Here is a 20,714-nt window from a genome sequence, read left to right on the forward strand (position 1 = left end):
GATGCCTCGAGCTCAGCGGGGGACGTGACGGATGGTGCCCAGCTTAGAAGCGATGCTGCCACCAGCCTGAGCAACACCTGCACCAGCCTGGGGAGCGATGCCATCGCCTGCACTGGACCTGCAGTGGGGCTCAGCAGTGGTGTGAGCCCCGAGGCAGTGGGTCACAGCCTGCAGAACCAGTGGTGGTGGGGAGGGAGCAGGACCGTGCCTGGCACTGGCACCCTCTGAGATGGGTCTCACCCCAGTGAAAGGTGTCCCCTCCTGCAGGAGGTGGTGGAGAGTCACAGTCCCTGCATGAGACTTGGCTAAACCATGGTTCGCAGTGAGAGCCCACAGTGGTGGGTGCCCACGAGGCTGGTGTGTGACCTGAGCGAGGCCAGCAGGGTGCCTTTGGGGTGTGCGAGTCCCTGTGGTGGCTGTGTGAGCATCCAGCACGCCCGAGGGACAAGTGGGGTGTGCTGGGGCTGTACCGTGTCAGGGGGACACAAAGCACCATGGTGTGGCTGCTGGAACTGCCCATGTGTCTGTAATGCTGACAGAAGGCGACCCCTGCAAACCATATTGGGTAGAGGAGTGGCCCAAGTTCATACTGATATCCACAGGTGATTCCCAAAGCCTCCCTCGCTCCCCCAGCAGCATGGAGGCACAGGGGCACAGCACAAGCTGCCTTTGCTGTGCTGGAAGCAGACCAGGACTGTGAAATGCTCCACGCAACTGGGGGGCACCCATCAGCTCTCCATCCTGTCCCGGCTCTGCACAGTGACACTTCCCTTCCCCGCATACCCCAAGGCAGCTGCATCTCCCCAGGGCAGCTCCTCAGTCCCTGAGGACGCTTCTCCCTAATATCCCACATCCATCCCAAGTTTCTAATTCAAGGGCTTTTCTTGCCCTTCCCCTTTCAGAGAAGCCTTTGGGAGATGTTGAACTGGCACTCACAGCATGGAACAGACAAGGAAACACAAAGGATTTTCTTGCCTTTTCCATCGTGTTTTATTGGAAATTTCAGTTACAAAAATCATTCCATGCCAGACTTCGATCCCGTCAGTTGGTTTTCCAGGCACAGAAGGCCACAAGTGTGGCGGTCACCAAACAAAATACCCTGAGGCTGAGCACAAGCGCATCGCAGCAAGCTGGAGGTGCTCTCCTCTGCGAGCACAGAGGCTCTGGGCCAGCACGTGCCCTGGCAAAGGGGCTTCCTGCTCCATTCTTACCATTTCCCATCGGCGCGGCACCAGTCTCCATCTCCTCCCTGTTTCACAGCATTCACGGGTGACATTTCTCAAGTCAAACGTCTCGACAGACAGAGATGACACCAGGAGCATGGACACAGAGTCCTGGTGGGAGCAGGTTTCCTCTGGCTGCGGGGGAAGCAGCTCTGGAGCTTGGCAGGATCCTCGGAGCATCATTTGCACTTGAAGAAGAATTTTTTACGGAGGAAGTTGAAGCAGCCTGGGATCTGCTTGTACTTCCCCTTGGCAGAGACAGCGTTGGCCACCTGAGAACAGGAGAGTGGGTAAGGAGCAGGAAGGACAGGGAACGGGACTATGGGATGCGTGGAGACCTCAAAGCAGCTTCCAGTGTCTGAAGGGGGCTACAAGGATGCTGGAGAGGGACTCTTCATCAGGGGCTGGAGCAATAGGACAAGGGGTGATGGGTACATATGTACCATAGTGTCTTAGGAGTACCACAGAGTGCAAGCGAGCACCACAGACATCTCCAGGACCCAGAGAACCAGCAGGACTTCCCCAAGGGCGCGATCTGCCTGGACACATGGCAGCAAGCTTATGACAGCGACCCAAGTCCCACGAGCTTGGACTTTGACACTCACCCGCAGTAACATGTTCAGCAGGTCTTCCGAAGGGGCATATTGCTCCAGCACACTGTCCAGGGTTTCCACATACCATGAGCCACTTGACACCTCCCTCCAGGAGACAAAACCTGCAGAGGAAGAATGAGAACATCACTGCCAAAGACAGTTTTATGTTCTCGTCTCACTAAGTTCCTGCCATTTCCAATTGCCCCAAACCTCCCCCAACTTTGGCTACGAATCTCCAACATTTTGGCCAATTCCTCTGGGGATCTCACCTGGAAAAGTTGAGTAGGAGACCAAGATGTCACTGGGAGTGGGCAAACTGGCTACGGCATCTGGCTCATCCATGTTACCTGATGGAGCCTGGAAAGGAGTCGCGTCTGACTCCACAGAACCTCTGGGAGCTTCATCTCCAGGTGAACTGGAATCCACTACAAAGCCTCGATCTCTTTGCTCTGGAAAAGGCAGGAACAAGTCAGTTCCCAACGTTCATATTACTCAATTGCTCAATGGTGAGATGACTGGAGGCCATGAGGATGATCAAGGGCTGGAGCACCTCCTGAATGGAGACAGGCTGAGAACATTGGGGCTGTTCAGCCTGGAGAAGAGAAGCTGCGTGGAGAGCTCAGAGCAGCTTCCAGAGTTTGAAGGGGGCTGCAAGGATGCTGGAGAGGGACTACCAGAGCCAAAACAAATGCGCTACCAGAGCCAAAAGAAAGATTCACCTCCACCACAGGCCTGGATGAAGAAGAGTTTGGGTTTTCCTCTCAGACTCGGGCAATTGGACCCATTGAAATAGTTCACAATCTTTTCTATTGGAATCGGTTTTCCATCTGTTCCATAAACGCCTCCGGGGAACTGAACATGGCTCGTCTGCAAGAGGAAAATCCAGAAGCTAGGAATACAGAAGGGGAGGCCAGCTCCAAGGGAACCCATCTCTGATGGGTGCTCTGCAGCCTAAAGTTCCCAGAACAGAGCTTGATTCCTCACATTTGCTCCTTGTCAGGGTGAGGGGACAATCCAGCATCATCTGAAACATGCTAACACCCATCCTCCTATTGCCCAGCTCCTATCCCACCTCTTCCAGCAATGGGGTTTTCCATCCTCTGGGACAACAGGCACTTAACATCCACCATTTTCCTAACAGTGACTCTCCCCTCCTCATTCTGTGAGGCCTCACACTTGAGATAAAACAGGCTTTACTATTGATAGCATATTCCCCGTCAGAGCTGGAGACACAGGAAGGCCTGAATGGCCACAGCACGAGGGTCAGCTCTGCCTCCTTTCACTCCAGGCCTGTCATTCAGCTCAAAATTATACAGCCCAGCTTCCAAAATGGAGAACACTTGGCAAGGTTGGACCAAACTGTGCTGGAGAAGCAGCACAGAGCAGGAGCGGTTCAGTTTGTATGTTCAACCCAGATACAAAATGTAACTCTTTCAATGTGCAGAGGCAGGGGAGCAGAAAACCTTGGGAATGACCCTGTTCCCATGCAGGCAGCCTGACTAATGGGCAGACGGAGAAATAGGAGGGACCCACCTGACAGCCATGGGAAAGGATGATCACAATGCAGCAGTCCAGGGCGCTGTGGTCCTGCCGTGCCAGCTTCTGCAGCTCTGAAACCATGCCCTGCATGGGAAATATCACGGTAACAGTTGTTCAAACAATACCACAGACTGCTGCTGGGCACTGCTCTTATCCCAGCCTGGTTTGGGTTGGAAGGGACCTTAAAGCTCACCCAGCTCCAACCCCTGCCACGGGCAGGGACCCCTTCCACTGCAGCAGCTTGCTCCAAGCCCCTGTGTCCAACCTGGCCTTAAGCACTGCCAGGGATGGGGCAGCCACAGCTTCTCTGGGCACCCTGTGCCAGCGCCTCAGCACCCTCACAGGGAAGAGCTTCTGCCTAAGAGCTCATCTCAGTCTCCCCTCGGGCCGGTTAAAGCCATTCCCCTTGGCCTGTCCCTACAGGCCCTTGCTTTCAGCATGCTGCCAACATGGACACATTTCCCATCACGCACACTTGCATGGGCTCAATGTAGTGGCCTCACCTGAGCTTCCAGATCCTTCTGAGTCAGGACATCAAAGCTCAAGGCCCTGAAGCGCTTCTCCAGCTTCTCACAGTCCACGTCGGAGCCGTGACGAGTGGACAGACCCGAGCCTGTGGTGAAGTTGATGTTGTTGAGGATCAGGCAGCGCCCGCATGGATCCGCTCTCAGCTGGTAAACCTGCCAGGCACACAATGCACACACACCCTCTCATTCGAGTGCCTGCTGGCTATTCCTGCAGGATGCAATGCCAAGAACAGGAGTCCTTAAAGCAGTTCAGTTCACAGCTTTTCCATCTCTCCAAGCCTAAGGATGGATAAGAGGCTCCATCCTCCAGGTACATGTCATTATCAGCATCAGGGAATGCAAAACCACCCACCAAATAGGGTGAAAATTTGTGGAAAGCAGCTGCTTCTTCACCCAGAGTCTCCAATGGCAAGCTGAAGTTTCTAGAGGTCTTTTTAGGCATTGTCACCAAATGTGACCACAACAGCCCATGTGAGGAGCTGGGAATGGGGTAGAAAATCTCCCCCACTCATCTTTACCATCAACAGCAGCACCACAGGAATCTCATGAGGGCTACCCTCAGCCCTATGCTTCCAAACTCTAAACAGAATCTATGACAGAATCATGAGGTTGGATGCTCCAGACCCCTGAGCATCCTTGTGACCCTGAGCAATGGCTCAGATGACAGACAGCAAGAACCAGCTATCCTAGGGTTATTTCCTGGTAGCCACCCACAAGGCCCAAAGCCTTTGCTTAACAGGTAATGTTTTCAGCGCAACCAAATACTGACCAGATCGCGGTTCCACTTGTCAACAGCCAAACCTACAACACACAACAGAGACACAGGACTTAGCTCTCCCACACTCCACGGCCAGGTGTTTTCCACCTTCCTCCCAAAATCCACATCGTTCCTTCCCTGTCGGCCCTGACACATTGGTGGTGTGTATGAATTCCCTGGCTCTCCAGAACAGCCTGGGCCACGGCTTACCCTGGACTGGCACAGGAGGTACCCGCGGTCTTTCACCCTCTGCTTGCACTGGAATGGACAAATGTTCTGGAAGGTTCACATCTGTAAAGACAGAGATCAGGCAGATCTCACTTCTCCCCCTTCTGACTTCATGCTACAAGTAAGCAACCCAGGGTCCTCAAAAGGACCCTGCTGTGATGCTGCAAGGTCACATCACATCCATTTCCCCTCTGCAGGGTTTCACAGACTCAAGTTTCTTCTCACAACCACACAAACTGGATCCCCAAGCACATACAGAGGAGCACAACATGGTGAGGACATGGCAAAATGGCAAAATCCTGTGCAAAACCACAGACAAGGGTGCTCCTAACGCCACAAGCACACAGACCAAGCTCTGCAGTCATCTCTACAAGCCCTGCTCCAGGATAACGGAGCATGGCAGCAGGTTGAGGAGATCCTCCCTCTCTACTCAACCCTGATGAGGCCACATTGGAAGTCCTGAGTCCAGCTCTGGGCTCCTGAGTACAAGAAAAACAAGGAGCTACTGGAGAGGGCCCAGCCGAGGCCACAAGGATGCTCAGGGCTCTGGAGCATCTCCCTCATGAGGAGAGATTGCAGGAGCGGGGCCTGGTTAGTGCAGAGAAGAGCAGCCTGAGAGGGGATCTCATCAATGCACACCAATAGCTCAAAGGTGGGTGCCAACAGGATGGTGCCAGACTCTTTCCAGTGGTGCCCAGCGACAGGATGAGGAGCAACGGCCATAAACTAAAGCACAGCAAGTTTCACCTCAACATGAGCAAGAACTTCTTTCCATTGAGGGTGGCAGAGCCGTGGCATAGGCTGCCCAGGGCGTTGTGGAGTCTCCCTCTCTGCCACCCCACATGTTGCTGTTTGCCCAGAAACCAGTCACACCCTCGAGTCTTACTTTTAGGATGCTCTCTACGTAACTCCAGCTCGACAGGCCTCAGGTCTACCAGCTGGGGTGGTACCGATGCGCGCCCACACTCCTCAGTCAGCATGTCCGCGAGGTCGCCCTGCCCTGTGTCCCGCAGGATAGAGAGGAATACAGGGAAAGCCCGCTTCCCTCGAGTCTCCAGGTCAATGACCAGCTGCCGGGCTTGCTCTCCTCGGCTGCCAGCGCTCTGCAGAGGAGGAAAGCCCAGGATCACAGCCTGACACTGAGCAGAGGTGTGCTGCTGGGCCAGCCTTTCCCACCGATCTCCACGGAGGGGAAACCTCCACACAGGGTGAATGAGACCGAGACCAGAAGGACACGGTCACAGATCTCTCCAGCAGCCACTCAGACCCCAGCCCTGGACCCCTCCGATCACAACCCCTGGCTGCCTGCCCCATAGAGCCCACCATAGGGAGGGCAAGGGAGGAGGGAGCCCCCGCAGGACAGGGCACTGACAGCCCCAGTAACTGAGAGGGGACATGGGGGCCCCTCACCGCTGTCACCGCGCTGGGATGGACACCCGGAGGGAAAGCAAGGAGGGTCAAGGCCCGGGGCAGGCGTCACAGCTCCGATCTTTAGGGCCCACGGTAGGGAGGGACAAGGGCGGCTCCCCCGGCCCGGCCGCAGCAGGGGGGGATCGGGGCCCTGCCGTGGCCTGTCCCTAGAGACGAGGGCGCCCGGGGCGCCGCCCTCACCTGCACGTCCTCCATCATGGGCCGGGTGAAGAGGCCGCGCTCCTGCAGCGGGCCCCAGAGCGGGGCCACCCGCAGGGCCGCCACCAGCCGCGCCCGGCCGCGCCGCAGGGCCCGGCGCTGCGCCTCCTCCATGGCCGCGCCCCGCCCGCCGCAACCGGAACCGCCGCCGTCTCCATGGTGACGGCGGGGCGGGCGCGCCGGAAGCGGCGGCGCAGGCTGAGGGCGGCCCGTCCGGTGCCCGGTGCCCGCGTCCCCACGTCCCCCCGCCGCAGCCATGGAGCTGGGCCGGGCCGGCCTGGCCTGGGCCGCCGCGCTGCTGCTGGCGGCGCTGGGGGCGCAGGCCGCGGCGGGGGACTTCGACCCGTACCGCGTGCTCGGGGTCGGCCGCAGCTCCAGCCAGGCCGACATCAAGAAGGCCTACAAGCGGCTCGCCCGGGAGTGGTACGTGCCCGGGGCGGGCGCACGGGGGGGCCGGGCCGCTGAGCTGCGGGCGGTGTTTGGGGGCGGTGGTGGCCGCCGCGACCCCGACCCCGAGGCTTGAGCCCGGCGCCGCGCGCCCCCCAGACGCGCTTCGGTCGCGTCGGAGCGAGCGGGGGCAGCCTCAGCGCGGCGCGGGCGGAAACCGTGCGGGAGCCGGGCTGTGGGAAGGGCGCGCCCCGCCTGAGCGGGGAGCCGTGAGCCCCCGGGGGAGTCCCGCTGGGCAGGGGACGCCGAGGGGGCTGTGTCACGGGGATGAGCGTCAGCGAGGCCAGTGCCGGGTCCTGCTCTCGGGGCACAGCAGCCCCCTGCAACGCTCCAGGCCTGGGAGAGCGGCTGGAAACTGCTCAGGGGAAAGGAGCTGGGGGTGCTGAGTGATGGAGCTGAGCGTGAGCAGCTGGTGCCCAGGCAGCCGGGAAGCCACCAGCGTCCTGGCCTGGATCAGCACCAGTGCGGCAGCAGGGCCAGGGCAGGGATTGTGCCCCCGCACTGGGCACCGGTGAAGCTGCACCTCGAATCCTGTGCTCAGCTCTGGGCCCCTCACTACAAGAGAGACATTGAGGGGCTGGAGTGGGGCCAGAGCAGGGCAATGGAGCTGGTGCAGGGTCTGGAGCCCAAGTGTGATGGGGAACGGCTGAGGGACCTGGGGGGTTCAGTCTGGAGAAGAGAAGGCTCAGGGGGGACCTGATGGCTCCCTACAAGTGCCTGACAGGAGGATGGAGCCAGGAGGGGCTGGGCTCTGCTCCCAAGGAATAAGGGATGGGACAAGAGGAACCGGCCTCAAGCTGCCCCAGGGCAGGTTTAGATGGAGCTGAGGAACAATTCCTGCCCCAGAGGGTGCTCAGGCATTGGAACAGGCTGCCCAGGGCAGGGCTGCAGGCACCGGCCCTGCAAGTGTTCACATCCCGTGGAAACGAGGTCCTCAGTGCCATGGGTTAGTGGTGGCCTTGGCAGTGCTGGGGTAAGGGTTGGACTGGATGAGCTTAAAGGCCTTGTCCAACCTGGTTCATTCTGTGATTCTGAGGGCTGTGGCAGGAGGTGTTTTCCAGGAGGAACACAACAGACACATGGGGCAGCAGTGGGACACATGCACACTCCCTCATCACAGGGAGGGATCAGGTAGAGGGGCAGGTCCGCAGGCACACAGCTCGTGTCCCAGCGCTGTGTTTCAGGATGGGGTTTGGGCAGAGAGAGCACGTGCCAGGTATAAAACCCCATCTCCTTCTCAGGGGATGCTGCTGCATGGAGGCTGATGGCTTGCTCTGCCCCCTTGGGGGCACCACTGACCCCTTTTTGCTCTGGTTCTGCCTCGTAGGCACCCTGACAAAAACAAGGACCCGGGAGCAGAGGACAAATTCATCCAGATCAGCAAAGCTTACGAGGTAACATGCTCTTGTCCCTAAACACCCACTGTCATTAGAAGCGAAGTGACCTGCTTTTTCTGGGTATGTCTGCATGGGAAAGACACTCAGCCCTGTGGAGCTGGCTGCTACTGACAGCATCCTCTGCTGTCTCAACAGAGAGCCATTGGACGTCACCAGTGTGGCCTCACTTACAAATAGTTTACTCCGGGTGTGCCCTGTTCTTGCTCAGACACCTCAAACGAGGGCAGAGCAGGTATTCACTGAGCGCAGAGCAGCTGGGCAGCCGCGCTGTCTGTGTTGCACATTCATCTAAGCATTTGGGAATGGTGTAAGCAACTCGAATCACTGCAGGGCTTTAGTCACTTCAGATTATCCTTTGCAGAAGTAGCTATGTACACACTGCTCTGGCACAGTGACTCAGTATGTCCATGCTAAGTGGTGGAGCCTGTGGTAATCAAGGCAAAGCCTTGTATCCCAGCTGAAAAATGCACTTTCTCTGCAGGAAGCTTTGCTCATTGCTACAAGATGCATTGAGATGTCATTCTCAACAGTGCCTTGAGAAAACCCTCCATGGTCAAGCAGATGCCAGCAAAAGCTGCTCCAGAGAAGAGCATTAATGCTCGGGCAGCATGACGTTCAGGAGCAGTAGACCACTCTTGGTTCAGCGGCTCCTTTTCTTCAGGCTTTTACCCTTGTTTACCACAGCAAGCCCAGAGGCAATGCAGTAGTTCCCCTTTTCCAGCACATTCATCCTTCTGACACATGGCAGAGGCTGCGCCTTCCCTCATAGCCCGTCCTTCCACAGCTGCAGTTAGTTACTAAGGGGTTGTTGTTGAGGTGCTTCCCTTCATGCTTTCAGCCAAGCATTTTTGTATCATTTACTTCCCAGATCCTTTCCAACGAGGAGAAGAGGGCAAACTTTGATCGCTACGGAGATGCTGGGGAAAGCCAGGGCTACTCTCAGCACCAGCATCGCCAGTTCCACCGCTTCCATGAAGGATTCTATTTCGACGAGTCCTTCTTCCACTTCCCTTTCAACTCAGAGAGGCGCGACACCTCCGATGAGAAGTATCTGCTCCACTTTTCCCACTACATCAATGAAATTGTGCCGGATAGCTTCAAGAAACCTTACCTCATTAAAATCACCTCAGACTGGTGCTTCAGCTGCATCCACATCGAGCCCGTGTGGAAGGAAGTTGCTCAGGAATTGGAGGCACTGGGTAAGGATGAGGCCGTTCCGGCGGAGCTCATGTCCCTCACCCAGCAAGGCTGTGGCCATCGTGTTTGGCTTTGGAGGACTGAGTTTAACCTTTAGATTTCTTTGGGGATTTATCCTAATGTTTTTACAAATGTTAGTAATCATAGAATAGTTTGGGTTGGAAGAGACCTTAAAGCTCATCCAGTTCCAACCCCTGCCATGGGCAGGGACACCTTCCACTGGAGCAGCTTGCTCCAAGCCCCTGTGTCCAACCTGGCCTTGAGCACTGCCAGGGATGGGGCAGCCACAGCTTCTCTGGGCACCCTGTGCCAGCGCCTCAGCACCCTCACAGGGAAGAGCTTCTGCCTTATCTCCAACCTGAACTTGCCCTGTTTCAGTTTGAACCCATCACTCCTTGTCCTGTCGCTCCATTCCCTGATGCAGACTCCCTCTCCAGCATCCTTGTAGCCCCCTTCAGATACTGGAAGCTGCTCTGAGGACTCCACACAGCTTCTCTTCTCCAGGCTGAACAGCCCCAACTTCCTCAGCCTTTTTCCATACAGGAGGTGCTTCAGCCTCTGGTCGTCCTCGTGGCTTCCTCTGGATTTGCTCCAACAGCTCCATGTCCTTCTTATGTTGAGGACACCAGAACTGCACACAGTGCTGCAAGTGCGGTCTCCCCAGATCAGAGCAGAAGGGCAGGATCACCTCCATGACCTGCTGGTCATGCTGCTGGGGATGCAGCACAGGAGACAGCTGGTTTCTGGTCTGCAAGCACACACTTCCAGCTAATAATCAATGAAGCTACAGGCTAGAAATGAGGAGAAAACTAGGCCATAGATCACAAGGGCAGGGTACTGTTTCTCCTGACCCTACGGCAGGTGCCTTAATCCAACATTGACAACCATATATGATGGCGTGGCCAAGGCCAGCCGTGCCACCATGAGGTTAGGCCACCATTGTAAGCACTGTATTGCTCTTTGTCCCACACTTGGATGGCTTTGAAAAGCTCGACTCCCTGCACGATATGCCCTCAACATCAGGGCTGCTACCACCCAGTGAAGTTTTGAGACTATTGAATGCATCTGGATGCTAAGGAGGTGTTTTGTCCTTGTCCCTCCACCCCAGCTTCCTTGTTTTCCCCATAGCTGTTACTTGCAAGTGCTTCCAGACATGCACAGACTCAACAGGCAGCAGGAGACAAAGGCAGGGTTGTTCCCCTTTATTGTTTCTGCTTTTAATGTAGCCTGTGAAATACCAGAGGACAGAGGAAAAGAAGACAGTGTGTCCTTTCTTCTCCCAAGGAACAAGGGATGGGACAAGAGGAACCGGCCTCAAGCTGCCCCAGGGCAGGTTTAGATGGAGCTGAGGAACAATTCCTGCCCCAGAGTGTGCTCAGGCATTGGAACAGGCTGCCCAGGGCAGGGCTGCAGGCACCGTCCCTGCAAGTGTTCACACACCGTGGAGACGAGGTCCTCAGTGCCATGGGGCAGTGGTGGCCTTGGCAGTGCTGGGGTAAGGGTTGGACTGGATGAGCTGAAAGGGCTTTTCCAACCTGGTTCATTCCGTGATTCTGAGGGCTGTGGCAGGAGGTGTTTTCCAGGAGGAACACAACAGACACATGGGGCAGCAGTGGGACACATGCACACTCCCTCATCACAGGGAGGGATCAGGTAGAAGGGCAGGTCCGCAGGCACACAGCTCGTGTCCCAGCGCTGTGTTTCAGGATGGGATTTGGGCAGGGAGAGCACGTGCCAGGTATAAAACCCCATCTCCTTCTCAGGGGATGCTGCTGCATGGAGGCGTTGGAACAGGCTGCCCAGGGCAGGGCTGCAGGCACCGGCCCTGCAAGTGTTCACACACTGTGGAGACGAGGCCTCAGTGCCATGGGGCAGGGGTGGCCTTGGCAGTGCTGGGGTAAGGGTTGGACTGGATGAGCTTAAAGGGTTTTCCAGCCCGGTTCATTCCATGATTCTAAAGCTGTGAATTTTAAATGCATGAATTTGAATGTGCCAGTTTAAACTTTCAAGGGTTGTGAGAGGAGAGCAGAGATTTCCAAGGGATGGTCCCATGAGTAACTCCCGGGCAGCGTACTGGGCAAGGGCACAGCTCTTCAGCTCTTGTTTCCTACTGGGTGTTGGGGTGACTTTCACATGAAGCCGTCCTCCTTTGCAGGAGCAGGGATCGGGGTCGTTCATGCTGGGTACGAGAGGCGCCTCGCCCATCACCTGGGTGCACACAGCACCCCCTCCCTGCTGGGGCTCATCAACGGCAAAATCACCTTCTTCCACAATGCTGTGGTTCGGGAAAACCTGCGGCAGTTTGTGGAGAACCTCCTGCCCGGGAATCTTGTGGAAAAGGTGCGCTCCAGCATGGGTGGGGTGTGCTTGCTTCCGTGTCTGTGTATTCAGCTCTCCTTTGCTGTTGCTTTGGCTGATCTGTTCCGTTCAGCCCCTGAGCTGATCTGCATCACAACCATGAGAACATCCAACCAGGGCCAGGGAAGGCAGGCATTCCAAGAGCTGTAATTACAACTACAGACCCTGGAACTGCCAGAAGCAACCATGTGACGTGGCTTTGTCACACTTCTCATAGCAAAAGGGCTGATCCCGTTACTACACAGTTGTGTCAGCAACGTGGCATGCCTGCTGTTCTCCCAGCTGTTGTGCCCCATGGCTGCCAGAGCCATAGGGAAGTTAGGAATCCACAGTCATGCCCTGCCTGCCTACTGAATTTCACTTCCCTTCTTTCTCAGGGTTACATCCAGCCAGCTCAGGTCTCATCCACCTCCACTTTCAGCATGCTGAGGCTGTGATCTGGGTGTCTTGAGTTTTTGCCCCGTCTTCTTCATGTTCCCTCCCACAGCCATCACCAACAGCAGCAGCAGGCTCCTCTCCTTGCAGGCCCCTCAACAAGCTGTGGTCTCCCTTTTCTCTCCTTCCTCTAGGTCAGAGAGGTACCATGGTTGAAACAGAGCAGGTTTGATGGAGCTCACAGGTGATTGCTAACTCTTGGCTTCCACCTAAATATAAAGCCTATGGCCCCAACAAACAGGAGAATGACAGTGGCCTAGAAATGGCATTGACAGAGGTGCAGTGACAGAGAGGGTCAGCAGGGGGTCAAGACTGATGGTTTTAATTAATTTCCTGTATCAAGAAGCACAGATGAGACATAGCTGTTGGAAAGAGAGACCCACAGTCTGCTTTCTGCAACACCCAGCTTTTGGGGCTCAGTTCTGGGACAGCTCATTGCAGAGCACTGTGCGTGTCTGATGGCTCAGAGCTCAAACTAACATTCCAATTCTATTTCAAGATCACAGATAAGAACTACATCCACTTTCTGTCCAACTGGAAGAAAGAAAACAAGCCCCACGTCCTTCTGTTTGATCACATGCCAGTTGTGCCATTATTGTACAAGGTAATGGAATTTCTATTGCTGCGTTGTTGACTTGCTGATAAACCCAGCTCTTCCAAAAGAAAATGCAATCTCACTGTGAGCAGAGGCAGACTGATGCCTCCAAACACTGCAGAGTGGTTCTAGCAGAGATGATTTGTGTCACTTGAATACAGCACAGCTGGATGACTGACTTCATTTGGAGTTTGTTCCTCTGTCCTGCCATGGATGTACCTTTAGTGGATGCCAAAGTGTGGGTGTTTTTCGGAGGCAGTGGCAGTAGAGGTGTGTACAAACCTCTGCTGGTAGTGAAACATCTCTTGTGGCATGTCTAATTTGGATGACTGGAAAGCCTGTTTTCTTTTAAACAGTGAGGGATGTTCTTGAAGCAAAATCACTGTGAGCTCATGAGGGAGAAAATGTCTTTTGCTCTCTCACACAACCACACACCAGTGCTTTCTTCCCTCCCAGCTGACTGCCTTTGCCTACCGAGATTACTTTTCCTTTGGTTACGTGTATGTGGGACTCCGAGGCACTGAAGAGTTGTCCAGTCAGTACAACATCAACGTCTACACCCCCACCATGATGATCTTCAAGGAGCACATCGACAGGCCCGCTGATGTTGTACAGGTATTGCACAGAGCCCTCTCCAGGAGCTGCTGTGAATCAGAGCTGAGGGTTTCTGACTGAGCAGGCACTGAGAGGTTTGTCAGTGGGGCATTTCAGAGTGAACAGCATTCGTTCTCAGTATGAATTCATCCTTTGGCAGAGGCAGAGAGCAACCATTAGGAGGGAGGAAGCTCAGCAGGCATCAGCTGTGGTGTCTGCCCTTGTGAGGAGGGTGGCCACAGGTAGCTTCTCAGTCTCAGGGCCCCAGAATGTCTCAGGGGGTGAAATTTCAGTGAGGATTGTGATGGCTGGCAGGCTTAGACAGGAATATCACAAGTGCTCTCTTCTCATCCCGCTCATTTCTGACTTCTGTTTTCTCTGTCCTCACCAGGCACGAGATATGAAGAAGCAGCTCATTGATGACTTCCTTTCGCAGAATAAGTTCCTCATGGTGGCCAGGCTCACCAACCAGAGGCTGTTCCAGGAGCTGTGTCCTGTGAAGAAGTCTCACCGCCAGCGAAAGTAAGGCTGTGCGGGTGTCACGTGTTCCCTGTTTTGTTCCCTGAAGCTCTGGGGCTGCTCCTAAAGCCTCCATCATCCACATTGTTCAATGGGGTTCTGGCTTATCGGGATCATTCCAGGTAGCAGAAAGGGAACAGTTGTTTCCCCTCACATCCAGAATGATTCCTAATCCTCCATCTTCTTGTGTTGTCTAGGTACTGTGTGGTCCTGCTTACTGGAGAAGGAGAGAAGTTTGCTGAGGCTTATGAAGTGTTTTTGACTTTTGCTGTGGCCAACACAAAAGACACACTGAAGTTTGTGCACATCTACAGTGATCGGCAGCCAGAATTTGCAGACGCTTTCTTGATGGATGAGGAGAAGTATCGGGGAAAATCAGCTGTGAGGGTTTCCTCTTGGATTTCTTTTCCCTTTATCTGTCATAGAACCATAGAATGGTTTGGGGTGGAAAGGATCTTAAGATCATCCAGCTCCAAGCCCCATCCAGCCTGGCCTTGAACACTGCCAGGGCAGCCACAGCTTCTCTGGGCACCCTGTGCCAGTGCCTCAACACCCTCACAGGGAAGAGCTTCTGCCTTTTCTCCAAACTGAACTTCCCCTGTTTCAGTTTGAACCCGTTACTCCTTGTCCTACCACTACAGTCCCTGATGAAGAGTCCCTCTCCAGCATCCTTGTAGCCCCCTTCAGACACTGGAAGCTGCTCTGAGCTCTCCAGGCTGAACAGCCCCAATGTTCTCAGCTCGGCTCCATACAGGAGGTGCTCCAGCCCCTGATCATCCTCGTGGCCTCCCATGGACTTGCTGCAAGAGTTCCTTGTCATGTCACTTTATGTACGATACTATACCTTGATCTGACACCTAATTCTGGGCAGCGATTTGAAGCGTAACATCTGTCTAGATAAAAGTCCCTTTGCCCTGACACCTCTGGTGTTATTGCCCCATCCAGGTGGTCATTTTGGAGAGGCGCAATAACGCAGGGAAGGTGGCCTATAAAACCCTGGAGGAGGCCTGGCGAGGCAGCAAAGAGGACAACTTCATCCTCCTGGATCTTCTGGACCAGCTGAGGACAGACCCCAACCTCCTCTCCTCAGAGACTGTTCTGGCAGACTTGAACGATGAGCTGGCTCCCGTAAGTGCACGGCCTTTCCAGATGCCTAACAACCGTGTTGCCCTTTTCCATGGTCCCCTGATGGTCATTCACTGACTTTATTTAAACCTGAACATACCAAAGCAAGACTCTTGCAGGTTTTCCTGCTCTCCTGGAAGGAAGGAAGCCTGTGGGGTGTCACGATTGTCCCATGATCCTGGGCCAATTGAGCCCAGCATTCTGTTTCAGGAGCATGACTCCTGTCAGGGCTCTGGAGAGTGGCTTTTGTCATTTGCTTTTTCCTTTAACCTTCCTAAACAGATGTTCCTTATCCGATGGTTCTACTCCACACTGGACTACCTCTCAGACTGCTGGGATAGTTTGTTCCACAGTAACTGGTATGGACTGGGTGTTAACTCTCAACAGGGAGTGGGATTGTGGTTATCTGGTTCAGCGTCATAGGAGAAGCAGGTTCCTAGTCACAGAAAGAGAAAACACATCAAAACACCCAGGGACCTGTACTCTTGAGACGTAGCTGAAGAGCAGTGATGCTACAGTGACATCAGGTTCTGCCTTGAGTGCTGGGTACTTCAGCCTCAAGGCCGAGTGAGCACAGACATGATGCATCTGTTGTTTTCACCACTTCCCTGTCACCTTCTTTAAAATGGATCCATTTTGATCCTCCTTTGGGGTGGGAGCAGGACAGAGCTCAAAATCTTGCTTGTCTTTAAGACCCCAGGAAAGAAGCCGAGGCTCTGGGGGGAAACTGCACAGTATTACTTGGGGTAGAGAGGAACTGAAGTTCAAGCAGAAACTGTGCCACTCGCAGACCTGATTGCTGTTTGCACATCTTCCCCTCAGGCGAGAAATGATGCCGCTGCTGTCGCTGCTCTTCTCTGCGCTCTTCATCCTCTTTGGCACTGTTATTGTTCAAGCTTTCAGGTGGGTACACACCAAAAGGCCCTCAGGGATCTTAGAGTCCAGCCACGAGCAGCTCAGTCTGACCTGGTGCCTTAAACACACTCACGATCATCTTCCTTTGCAGCGATTCCAGCGACACAAGGGACAGTCCTCCCTCAGAGAAAGAAGAAACCGCAGCAAAGACTGAGAAGAATGATGCGAGCTTCAGCAAAGAGAGTAACAGGTTCCCTCCCTAATTTCTCCACAACTGTTTTCTGCCCATGCCAACGAGGACAGGGCTGCTCAAACTCAGTTATTAAGCAATTCCCACCACATTTGCCCAGCCAAGATCCTTAGGGTAAGGGCAAAGGTCTGCCTGACTTGTTGAGGATCCAAGTCTGGATCTGTTGCCCTGATTAAACTGGCCTTATCTACAGGGCTTATCAGGGACCGCTCAGCACAATGGGGTGGGTTCATGGTTTCTCTGTCCTTGATTCCCCATGGTCCCTCGTTCCCCTTTCACTCAGTGACTATTTCTTTGCAGCAGGATTCCCAAAAAGGGCTTTGTGGAGGTGACGGAGCTGACGGACATCAACTACAACAGTAACTTGGTTCGGCTCAGGCCGGGCCACATGAATGTGGTCTTGATCCTGTCCAACTCAACCAAAACTGCCCTCCTTCAGAAGTTTGCCCTGGAAGTCTACACGTTCACAGGGTAGGCTGGGGCCCTTGCCCAGGTTTCTGCTACTGTTCTAATACCTTGCCTAAGGCCGCTCTGATGCCATGGCAGGAGTGGTGTCAGCTCACTTGCCAGGAGGGAGCTTGGTGGTGGCTGTGCTCATCAGTGGCCTCAAGCCAAGGAAAACCAAGTGGCCTTTCTGGCCTGTACTCGGCAAAGGTGACCGGACAGGTCTGGCACTGCCACCACCTTGGCCATACCCATGTTTCAATGAATGGAGAGCATGAGAGTGCCACACACCAGGCAGTTGTGAGCTGTGCGGAGCCAGGGTGGAAAAAGAGCTGCAGCACCACAGCCCTGCGCCTGCCCTTGGTGACCAAAGATGTCCCTGTTACCTGTCCAGCAGGAATGTGGCCTGACTCAGGAGATGTGCTAATCCCTCTGCTCTGAGTGACTGGGGTGTGTCCAGAGAAGGGCAATGGAGCTGGTGCAGGCCCTGGAGCCCAAGTGTGATGGAGAACGGCTGAGGGACCTGGGGGGGTTCAGATGGAGAAGAGAAGGCTCAGGGGGGACCTGATGGCTCCCTACAAGTGCCTGACAGGAGGATGGAGCCAGGAGGGGCTGGGCTCTGCTCCCAAGGAACAAGGGATGGGACAAGAGGAACCGGCCTCGAGCTGCACCAGGGCAGGTTTAGATGGAGATGAGGAACAATTCCTTCCCCAGAGGGTGCTCAGGCATTGGAACAGGCTGCCCAGGGCAGGGCTGCAGGCACCGGCCCTGCAAGTGTTCACACAGCGTGGAGACGAGGCCTCAGTGCCATGGGTTAGTGGTGGCCTTGGCAGTGCTTGGACTTTATGATATCGAAGGTCTTTTCCAACCTTGTCGATTCTATGATTGTCCTCTGCATTTCCTACAGGAGCAGCTCTCTTCACTTCTCCTTCCTCAGCCTGGACAAGCACCGGGAGTGGCTGGAATACCTGCTAGAGTTCGCCCAGGATGCGGCCCCCATCCCAAACCAGTATGACAAGCATTTCTTGGAGCGCGACTACACGGGCTACGTCCTGGCTCTCAATGGCCACAAGAAATACTTCTGCCTTTTTAAGCCTCACAGATCAGGGGATGAGGGGGGATCACCTGAGGATTACAATTCCTCACTCCACACAGAAGCCCGAGGGAAATCCTCCTGCAGCCCAGGATCCAGATCCATTAAAACCAAATTACACAAATTGTCCTTTTGGATGGAACGCCTCCTTGAGGGCTCCTTACAGAGGTTCTATATCCCCTCGTGGCCAGCACTAGACTGAGGGATCTTAAAGAGGTTATAACAGACTTTATGAAGACAAGGGACAGCTCTCTCCAGCGATCCACAACCAAGTGTGATGAATGGACCTTAGTGTTTAGATTAACTCCTCCTAGGGCCACCGACTAGAACATACCTCCCCACCTCCGGAGCCCAGGAGTGCAGCCAGGTGCACTGAACCTCTCTCCACTAACTCGGCGTGCATTTGGACACCATCCTACTAAAGAGCCAAGAAGTCCATTTATCCCCTTGTTGTCCCAGATCACCCCAGATCCACTCTCATTTTACCTCGGATGAATTAAAACCCACAAAGACTTCTTGGCCACAGCGATTCAGGCCGGACTGAACGCGGCTGGTGACACGGGCCAGGTCGTGGTTCTGTCTCCCCTTCCCCATGTGCTTAGGCTGTGGTGCATGGTGTAACACTGGCAAGACCCTGCAGACCCTCCTGGGCCCTGCCCTTCCTAAAGGCCTCCTCCCACCAGGCGGTCCTACTTTCTCAGCTTTCCCCGTGGTAAGTGATGTAGAGTATGGTCGGGAGCATCTCCCTTGTAGCAAACCTTTAGCTGGGACTCACCTGTGGTGTGTGGTGCAGGCTAGTAGGTGATCTGCATGTTTTCATGCTCCTCCTTGTGTCATAGTTCCGCGTGCTGCTTCACCAGCCAAACCCAACCCGGGGAGGGAAGGAAGGGGTTTTGCACAGCCATACAGACTGTCCAAGTGTTGAGCCATTTAAATGTCACATTGATTTTTTTCAATGCCTTTCTGCTTCTGTCAACTTTAGACGATGTATCCTAGAGCCGTAACTTTACCTGCATCTTCAGATCGTAGGCATGAGCTGCTATGAGCCAGTAGATGTGTAAAAGAAACTCTCCTTAGCTGCCAGGGAGTTGGGCCAGGCTCCTTCCAAACACCCCTATGTCTGTAGCACAAACTGACCCATCTTTGCGTCAAGGAACCTGCTCCTTTGACAGCTGTATTCTTGAAACATTGCCCCAAAGTGCTGTATCATCAGACTGTCATGTACGCGTGACACTGCTTTTGGTTTACATGTGGGTTTAAGACTCTTGCTTTCAGCCTCTCACCTATTTCTTTCTTGCCACAAGCCTTTGTTCTCCACACCTTGCTGCTGCCTTGGCTTCTTCCTAGGTTTGCATGAGGGGGTTGGTGTCTTCTGGAAGTCACAGGGCTTTGTGAAGCCAGAGCAGCTGAAAACACAGGGTTTGGGTTATGCTTTGCTCCGACAGCAGGAAAGGGCAGCCCTTTGTAAGGCAGAGGGAAGGTGAGCAGCAGACTCAGGGTGACAGCGTCTGCTCCTCACAGCAGCATCCTTTTTCTTTGCATCTGGGACAGAAATTCATGGTTCTGTGATTCCATAAAATCCCATGGGGTTTGCTCTTCCTTTCTACTGCTCCAGGGCAGACGCTGTCCCCAGGCAGTGCCTCCTCCAGCCGCCACACATGGTACCAAGTTGCTGTGGGGGCACAGAACTGCTAAAGCAAAGGCATCCGAGTGGGGTGACCTTTGCCAAAGGGCTCCAAACCTGACGGTCGAGCCCTTGGTTCAGCATTGGTGTTAATTAAAAGCTCACTCAGCCCTCACTGCCTTAGTTACCATCTTGAGCAGCCCATTAGTAGGAATAACTCTGCCAGTCTCCGAGCTAGCTGCCAGTCCCATATGAAATCCGGGAATGCTCAAGTCATTTTACTGCCAACACAACATAGTTGCTCACCCCGGGAGCAGACTGATGTGCTTCAACCACCACAGGTATCTCAAACCCCATGTATGATGTACTTCCAAATAAAGGCTACGATGCTACCAACTGACCCTACGTGAGGTTACTTAATCTGAGCTCAGCAGACTTGGCAGCTTGTGAAAGAGGCACTAAAGTAGAGGGAAGGAAGGACAGAAGGAAGATGAGGGCTTCTCCCTGCTCAAGACTTCCAATGCTGAAGGGGAACAGAACACTGGCTTGATGCTGATAGACTTCACTTGCATCCAGGTAGAGCAGTCGTGCTTCTCCTCCAGCTTGCTGTGCTGGGAATAGTTTTTAGCCAAGTGGAAGGCTCAGCACAACTTCTGAAAGCTTTGCAGAGAGCAAAACCCCCCTCTCTGGGTCTCTGCCATCTTTTCAGCTGGTCAGAAACCAGGAGAAATCCCTTGACACATTAAAAGAAGTGCCTAGTGCTACAGCAAGGGAGCTCAGCCCTGCCCCAAGCCAGAAAAGAAGGCCACAGAGCCTTCAAAATAACCTTCATGTCCTTACACCTGCAGGAATCCTTTTTGGTCTCATTTGCTTTTGAGCACAGGTAACCCCCCTTTTAGACTGGGTTTGGTTGAAGGGGTGCTCACAGCAGCCTGCCCTTGCTGGGTGGGAGCACAGCTCCTGGGTAGCCGTAACTCTGCCCTTTGTGGCTTGTAACCGGGTCCAACAAACCCAGTTCATGTCACTGGTTTATGGACAAAACCTTTCATGGCCTGCAGCAAACTCCAACCTGTTGCAAACCCCTCGTGGAGTCAGTGTGGAGTGCTGGGTGCTTTGTGGTAGCAGAGCATGGGCAGAGGCTGCTCACACCGAGCTCTGTCCACGTGTATCATAACACATCCCCCATGGGAAGCACTTGGTGGTGGTTTGTAACCCAAAGAGTGAGGAATTCAGTCCTAGAGCACTGTTAGAGTGAGCCCTGAGCAGTCACACACTGCACAGGGCT

The 20,714-nt window shown here is 54.4% G+C and overlaps 2 protein-coding genes across 3 annotated transcripts; one reads left to right on the top strand and one right to left on the bottom strand.

Annotated features, from left to right (window-relative positions):
- Window positions 1–966: 966 nt before the first annotated feature.
- LOC136022907 (caspase-9-like) lies at window positions 967–6,640 on the bottom strand. Its single transcript, XM_065696826.1, has 10 exons — window positions 6,479–6,640; window positions 5,754–5,970; window positions 4,850–4,930; window positions 4,652–4,683; window positions 3,859–4,035; window positions 3,350–3,439; window positions 2,536–2,683; window positions 2,086–2,265; window positions 1,829–1,938; window positions 967–1,495 (listed from the first exon to the last, which is right to left on the bottom strand). Exons 1-10 carry the CDS (start codon window positions 6,608–6,610, stop codon window positions 1,403–1,405), a joined length of 1,260 nt encoding a protein of 419 aa, XP_065552898.1. The 5' UTR covers window positions 6,611–6,640; the 3' UTR covers window positions 967–1,402.
- A 42-nt stretch (window positions 6,641–6,682) lies between these two features.
- LOC136022905 (dnaJ homolog subfamily C member 16) lies at window positions 6,683–19,829 on the top strand. Of its 2 annotated transcripts, none has more exons than XM_065696823.1 (14): window positions 6,683–6,919; window positions 8,271–8,337; window positions 9,209–9,539; window positions 11,693–11,877; window positions 12,830–12,934; window positions 13,382–13,540; window positions 13,911–14,041; window positions 14,236–14,419; window positions 14,984–15,166; window positions 15,446–15,522; window positions 15,986–16,066; window positions 16,170–16,268; window positions 16,569–16,739; window positions 17,620–19,829. In XM_065696823.1, the coding sequence occupies exons 1-14, from the start codon at window positions 6,753–6,755 to the stop codon at window positions 18,005–18,007; spliced, it is 2,328 nt and encodes a 775-aa protein (XP_065552895.1). In that variant the 5' UTR covers window positions 6,683–6,752; the 3' UTR covers window positions 18,008–19,829. The 2 variants fall into 2 exon arrangements, with proteins under 2 accessions (XP_065552895.1, XP_065552896.1); XM_065696824.1 differs by having other exon boundaries at window positions 16,572–16,739.
- Window positions 19,830–20,714: the final 885 nt, after the last annotated feature.

Source organism: Lathamus discolor, chromosome 16 (genome assembly GCF_037157495.1).
Source record: "Lathamus discolor isolate bLatDis1 chromosome 16, bLatDis1.hap1, whole genome shotgun sequence".
Lineage (NCBI taxonomy): Eukaryota > Metazoa > Chordata > Aves > Psittaciformes > Psittacidae > Lathamus > Lathamus discolor.

Coding starts and splice junctions, on each gene's coding strand:
- LOC136022907 (XM_065696826.1), bottom strand. CDS start 6,610: ATGGAGGAGGCGCAGCGCCGGGCCCTGCGGCGCGGCCGGGCGCGGCTG. Junction 4,684..4,849: donor ACCTCCTGTGCCAGTCCAGG/GTAAGCCGTGGC, acceptor TGTGTGTTGTAG/GTTTGGCTGTTGACAAGTGG. Junction 3,440..3,858: donor AGAAGGATCTGGAAGCTCAG/GTGAGGCCACTA, acceptor TTTCCCATGCAG/GGCATGGTTTCAGAGCTGCA.
- LOC136022905 (XM_065696823.1), top strand. CDS start 6,753: ATGGAGCTGGGCCGGGCCGGCCTGGCCTGGGCCGCCGCGCTGCTGCTG. Junction 16,269..16,568: donor TTCAGCAAAGAGAGTAACAG/GTTCCCTCCCTA, acceptor ATTTCTTTGCAG/CAGGATTCCCAAAAAGGGCT. Junction 16,740..17,619: donor GAAGTCTACACGTTCACAGG/GTAGGCTGGGGC, acceptor CATTTCCTACAG/GAGCAGCTCTCTTCACTTCT.